General features: G+C 35.1%; 1 protein-coding gene across 1 annotated transcript; it reads left to right on the forward strand.

Annotated features, from left to right (window-relative positions):
- Window positions 1-430: 430 nt before the first annotated feature.
- Window positions 431-6,181, forward strand: LOC114425800 (probable methyltransferase PMT15). Its single transcript, XM_028392764.1, has 6 exons — window positions 431-1,288; window positions 3,160-3,370; window positions 3,453-3,750; window positions 4,486-4,878; window positions 5,342-5,419; window positions 5,689-6,181. Exons 1-6 carry the CDS (start codon window positions 647-649, stop codon window positions 5,933-5,935), a joined length of 1,869 nt encoding a protein of 622 aa, XP_028248565.1. The 5' UTR covers window positions 431-646; the 3' UTR covers window positions 5,936-6,181.
- Window positions 6,182-7,023: the final 842 nt, after the last annotated feature.

A 7,023-nucleotide genomic window follows, 5' to 3' on the forward strand; every position in this document is an offset into this window, starting at 1 on the left:
TAAAAACTAAAAACAAAATTTCACAAAAATATATTAACTAAAAAATATTTTTTTTTCCTTTTCTTCTTGAAACTATACCATTTTTTTTACTTACACATATACTGACACTGGTATAAACAAATTGATCCTTGGCGTCATCTTTTAAAATTATTTTGATTTGATAGAATAATAAAATATAAAACTAAATAAATATATTTAAAAAGAAAACATATAAATTTGTTTTTCTAGTATTCTATCATTGTATGTATCGTCCACAATAAACTACGTTCGAGTTGGACATAACATCATAGGCCAAATAGAAGGACAAGTATCCTACGTATAAATTTATTTTTTACATTTAATAGTAAACGTTTTCAAACTATTAGCAAAAATTATGATTTTTAAGAATGAATTTTGATAACACATTTTACATAAATTTTGAAGCATGGGTAACTGAATGGACTGATCATGGTGTCATCGACACACAGATACGCTGACCCCCGTGGAAGCAAGAAGCAAGAAGCAAGAACCCCATAGTCTCTTTCTTTCTTTCTTTCTTTGTATTTTTCCCTTCTTCAACTATTCACACACCATGCGTCTCTCCTCACTCTCACGTACTCTTATAAATAATTAAGCCTTTTCGTTCTTTCTGATCATCATAACCACAATGGCCATTCAAAACTGCTTTTCCAAGAAACCAAACCACCAACTCACAAGACTCTACCTTCTCTCCTTCACAACTTTTCTTTGCACCATTACTTACCTCCTCGGCCTCTGGCACCACGCGCCGCCCTCACTCCCCTCCCTCGTCTCCACCACCGCCCACTCCAATTGCCCAAATTCCATCCCCACACTCAATTTCTCCGCCACCCACTTCTCCCCCGACCCCCAAGCTCCTGCGCGTGACTTCTACGCGCCTCCGTGCGATCCCTCCCTCTCCGAGTACACCCCTTGCGAGGACGTGCAGCGCTCGTTAAAGTTCCCGCGCGAGAACCTCATCTACCGGGAGCGGCACTGCCCGCCGGCCGAGGAGTTGCTCCGCTGCCGGGTCCCGGCGCCTTTCGGGTACCGCGTGCCGCTGCGGTGGCCGGAGAGCCGCGACGCCGCGTGGTTCGCGAACGTGCCGCACAAGGAGCTGACCGTGGAGAAGAAGAACCAGAACTGGGTCCGGTTCGAGGGGGACCAGTTCAGGTTCCCCGGTGGTGGGACCATGTTTCCACGTGGCGCCGGCGCGTACATCGACGATATCGGAAAACTCATCAACCTTGAAGATGGGTCCATCAGAACCGCCCTAGACACTGGCTGTGGGGTACGTAACACACTAATACGTAACGTGCTTATTTTCTTGAACCGGTTTCAAGTTCTGTTTTTTCTTTTTCAGATTTTAATTTTAATTCATTGATTCAATTTAACCTGTTTTCTTGTTACATTTTACGATCAAATGCGTTTTTAGGTTACTCAATTTCCGACGAAAATTGGTTTTGCTTCAAATATTGATATTAAAAATAATGATTTTGAGATTGCTGATTTTTTTTATAACTGGTGAATTTTGTACTTCTTTATGAAAATTAAGATTTAAGAATTCATTTATTCAACCTGTTTTTGTTGTTATGCTTTAGGACGAAACGCGTTTTACGTTACTCAATTTTCAATAAAAAAAAACTGATTTTAGTCCCAATTTCTTAAAAATATTTTGATCATTGCAATTTTTCATAATTATTAAAGAATTTCGTATCTCTTTGTGAAAATGAAGATATTAAGATGAGAGATGAAATTCTCTGGTCAAAGTAATCTTTTTCAAAATGTAGCTAAATTAATTTTATTAGAAATTGAGAAACTGAATTAACATTTTTATCTTGATTTTATTTTGTTTTCCGATTGAAGCTTTATGTTTTTGGTTTATTTTTGGTTTGAGGTGGTTCACCTCCTTTTCGTGGGTGGTTTAACAACTATAGAATAATAACTATACAAATAATGGATCCTGAGCAGGAATGTGATTGGGTCCACCCTTGACCAACTGGGATTTTTTTTATAGAAAAAATCGACTTTTTCCTTTTTTTTGTTTTTGGTAATAATTTGAAAATTTGTCTGATTTGGAATGTTTTAAAAAACGAATGTGGGTTAATCGGGATTGTAAATCAGAAATCAGAAATACGAAATATATTATTTCCTTTGGTGCTTCGAGTAAATGCGTTTATATGGGAATACTTTATTACAGAGACCAATTGGGTGAAGGAAAAAAAGGATAGAAGATTGATTAAAATTAAATCCCGCAAAATTTGTTTCGGCATGTTCTTCTAATTTTTTAAATATTTTTTTTTAATATTTTCGACGTTTGACTCTTTTTATTAAATATTTAATATTTACTATTCTTTTGCTAATATGGAAATCGCGACCTCTATGTTAATGCCACGTTTCTAGCATATGATTATGATTGAATATGCCATCTTAACCTCTACGTATGACGAAATTTTCTTTGGATTTATAATTTCAGAGGAACCGGCGTAATTAGATGACATGCATATTTTGAAATACAATAGTAATAGAGAAGGTCTTAATTAAGGGATGTTAGTTAAATGAAAGTTAATTAAACAATGAATTTGTCCACATGTGGAGGGAGGAAAGGGGGAAATGGGAATCACATAGAACTAGTTTGCATAACAATCTACTTAATTCTTTAAACCGAAGCAAAGTGCTATGTACTACTAAGGTGTAATATAAACTTTTTCTTTCTTGTCTTATTCACTTGGTGCTAATCATAATAATGATAATATTCTTGGAATTTATGTTGTTCGTTGAAGAATTAGTAGAAAGCCCAATGCTAGATAATGGAGTTAGATGTTGATTTACTAACCAACCGTCTCAATCATGCTTCCCTCACCCGATTTACAAGTTACTTCATGAGACTTGATTAATTATTAGAAGAAGACATTTTAATTGGACCCTTAAGTTTATTTCTTATAGGATTTTAAACATGTTCTATTTGTTTCGTGCTGTGGCAATATGTGTAATCACATTAATTACATTATCTTTTGGTAACAAGGATGCGTGTATCTATTGAAAATTTGAAACACTCGATCAAAAAACTCTCCACTAGTGACTTGTTTAATTGCAAGAAGAAGTTCATTTTTGTGTATGACAAATTAGTCACTTGGCCTAAAGTTATGATTTACTATTCAGGTAGCAAGTTGGGGGGCATATCTTCTGTCACGTGACATTATAGCAGTGTCATTTGCACCAAGAGATACCCATGAAGCTCAAGTTCAATTTGCTCTTGAACGAGGAGTTCCTGGATTGATTGGAGTTCTTGCCTCAATTAGGCTTCCTTACCCTTCAAGATCCTTTGACATGGCCCATTGCTCTCGTTGTCTCATTCCCTGGGGCCAGAATGGTACATCCATGCTTCAAAACTTTGTGTAAACATATTTTATGTGAATTTGTGGTCAAATTTTGTTTCTGGTTTTGCAATGCAGAGGGGATTTATTTGAATGAAGTTGATCGAGTGCTACGTCCCGGCGGGTATTGGATTCTATCAGGGCCACCAATAAATTGGGAGAACCACTGGAAAGGTTGGGAGAGGACTCGTGAGAATCTGAAAGAGGAACAGGATGGAATTGAGAAAGTGGCAAAAAGCCTATGCTGGAAGAAATTGGTGCAAAAGGGTGACCTTGCAATATGGCAGAAGCCCACCAATCATATTCATTGCAAAATCACGCGAAAGGTCTACAAGAATAGACCCTTTTGTGAGGCAAAGGATCCAGACACAGCATGGTAATATGCCATTTTTTTATTATTATTTTACAATGAGTTTAATTTTTATGCCCGCCAAGTAAAAACTTTTACACCAAAGCCTAATCACAAATAATTGTTTGTATGATTTTAAATATAATTATCATAAAATTTAATAAATTTATTATACATGACACTTTATAATTAAATAATAATATAAAAGTTTTTTACATCAGTAGATAGATTATTTACTCTTTTACCATTAATGTGATGATAACTATATAGGAAGTAGCAAAGTTATGCACTACATTAACATGTTAGGAAGATAATTCTCAGATAATGTAACTTTATGTTGGCAGCTTTGGGGAAAGATTGACTTGCAATCACTATCACTGTTAGTTCCGTGTGCAATTGATTTTGCTTTTGAGCCTAGCTTTTGCAGTGTATCTTTTCAATGGATAAAAAGCATATGATGCTTGCTGCCAATGAGAGTTTAGTAGTGATGCCAAAACCACTTGGATGATAAAGTCGTTAAAGTGACTAGTCAGTAGTCAGTGCAACCATAATCTAGCCACATAAGCTTATGTCACTTTTTTTCATCATGTTTCTCAGTTCTCACTCCATTCCTTTAGGTTCCTGAATCTTGTTGATCAGCCATCCCAAAAGATAAAATTCTATCTGGGTCCCTCCGGTGAAATATTTAATTTGTTTGCCTTATTTAATGCACCTTTTTTCTGTTTGGTTTGTTTTATCAAACATTCTTTTCCATTGTGTCAGGTACACTAAAATGGATACCTGCTTGACACCACTGCCAGAGGTGAATGACATCAGAGAAGTTAGCGGGGGTGAATTGTCAAACTGGCCCGAGAGACTAACATCAGTTCCACCAAGGATTAGTAGTGGAAGTTTGAAGGGAATCACAGCTGAGATGTTTAAAGAAAACAATGAGTTATGGAAGAAGAGAGTAGCATACTACAAGACCCTGGACTATCAGCTTGCGGAGCGTGGGAGATACCGTAATCTGCTTGACATGAATGCTTACTTGGGAGGCTTTGCAGCTGCACTGATTGATGATCCTGTGTGGGTCATGAACACTGTCCCTGTTGAGGCTGAGGTCAATACACTTGGTGCCATATATGAACGTGGATTGATTGGAACCTATATGAACTGGTATGTCTTTTCTTCTATTTGCTAATATTCTATGGAAAAGTAGATTAGATTTCTAATTGCCTAATTAGATTATTTTAGCATTATGTTGGCAGTTTTGAATTTCTGAATTATGGATAAGTACATATGTGATTTTATTTAACCTTAATTTAATGCATTGTGATTTGTGATCTTCACCAACAAAAATTCAAGGGTGGATACATTACTTGTGCACTTTTCAAGAGTTTAATTGCTGATTATTCTCTGCTTATATGCTAAACACAACTCAAATGCTACCAACTTTTTGTCCTTTAGAATAGACAGAACACTGTTCTAGAGATATGTGAGTTGAAAATCAAATCTTTGTCAATACACTTTTCAATCTAGTATTGTCAGGGTTTTAAAAATAAAAAAATCTTTGCCAATACACTTTTTCTGCACATGGTAGTTGAAGTTTGTTACTAACTACTTTTTGTCTCCTCTTCAGGTGTGAAGCCATGTCCACTTACCCGCGAACTTATGACTTCATGCATGGTGACTCAGTTTTTAGCCTCTACCAGAACAGGTAGTTGTCAATTTGGTTATCTAAAAAATATTACATGGACGGTATCATCTCCTGGTTTTAATGTCTATTTTGAGAATTGACTAATGAATATTTCAACAGTGATTCGATAATTTCAAAGTTGACTAATTAATTTACTATTTCAATTGTGATTCAATGATTTGAAAACTGACAAATAACTACTACTATTTCAATAGTGGACAAATGACTATTTCAACATTGATGTATTCTATAAAATAACTTTATGAACTTATGAAATTAATGTGTTACAGGTGTAAAATGGAGGACATTCTTCTTGAGATGGATCGAATTTTGAGACCACAAGGTAGTGTCATCTTGCGTGATGATGTGGATGTGTTGTTGAAGGTGAAGAGTTTCACAGATGCAATGCAATGGGATTCAAGAATTGCAGACCATGAAAAGGGGCCCCACCAGAGAGAAAAGATATTGGTTGCAGTCAAGCAGTATTGGACTGCACCATCTCCTGACCAAAAATTAACACAGAAAGCTCTAAATTGATCTGTTTATTGAGCTCTCAAGATTTGTGTAATTTTTTATTATGTCCAGAATATTTTTTTTCAGAAATTCTATTCTTTTCCAACCCCTGCTTATGTGGGTGGTGCCAAGTGAAAATTTCTTTACAGCAATTATGGCTCCTCAAGGTTCTTATTTTTTGGTGACTTATCTATCTTGTAATAGTTCTCCAAATCTATCAATCAAATGAATTGTGACTTAATGGTGAATAATGGTTGCAAAACACCCAAATAGTAGTAGTATTTTATTTTACTAGACAAAAAGCTCTAATGATAAGTAAGATTTCTGTTCACATTTTGTTTTGGACTTTTGGTACATCCTTCTTCATTTGCTACCATCTTATAAACCCAAAATAGAACGAAACTTTAATCTTGTCACTACGGCTTGCTCCCCGAATCAAGTGTCAAGAGTTGGTTATATTAATTTTTGTGATAAAGATATGAAGTTGATTCATTGGTGGTTAGAGAATGACAAAGGAAGAAAAGAGGGTAGAGAGATTCTGAATTCAAATTCTCTCAGTTTCTAATAAAATTAACAAACTAAAATTTGTTTCAGACATTTCTCATTCGTGATTATTTGAAAACATTTTGCTTCGAACATAGGAATTGTTAAGAGTAAAATTTGAAGAAAAGAACTGATTGTATAAAAAATACTTCAAGAAATTATGCAAGAACATTCCGAATAGAGTGTTGACTTTGCATAGATTAGGTATCCAGGCATTCCAATCCATTTTAGTAGAGGGGCGTGCTATTTGTTTACATCCATTAGTTTGTAAGGGATTCGATGTAGACTTTGATGAGAATCTAATGACTATTAGAGCTAATGCTTGTTGGGTAATTTAGTTTGACACTGTTTCACATTCAAAAAGAAATGAGTTATGTATAAGTAAAATTTGGAGATAAAAATCTTCTTTCATTTTTCGATGATGAAGATTAAACTCATGGGCTTATTTTCTTAGGTGAGAACGAGTTAATAGGAACTACTTTTTTCACCCATCGATGTTTCTATCAAAAAATAAATAAAATATTATTTTGTGATATATTATGACTTTATGATTTTAATTTTTATAAAAG

The sequence above is a fragment of the Glycine soja genome, chromosome 9 (assembly GCF_004193775.1).
Source record: "Glycine soja cultivar W05 chromosome 9, ASM419377v2, whole genome shotgun sequence".
In the NCBI taxonomy this organism is placed as follows: domain Eukaryota; kingdom Viridiplantae; phylum Streptophyta; class Magnoliopsida; order Fabales; family Fabaceae; genus Glycine; species Glycine soja.

What these genes read in the sequence shown, in the direction of transcription:
- LOC114425800 (XM_028392764.1), top strand. Translation starts at nt 647, where the DNA reads ATGGCCATTCAAAACTGCTTTTCCAAGAAACCAAACCACCAACTCACA. An exon ending in CCCTAGACACTGGCTGTGGG is followed by an intron (nt 1,289 to 3,159) that starts GTACGTAACACA and finishes TTTACTATTCAG; the next exon opens with GTAGCAAGTTGGGGGGCATA. An exon ending in ATTGGAACCTATATGAACTG is followed by an intron (nt 4,879 to 5,341) that starts GTATGTCTTTTC and finishes TCTCCTCTTCAG; the next exon opens with GTGTGAAGCCATGTCCACTT.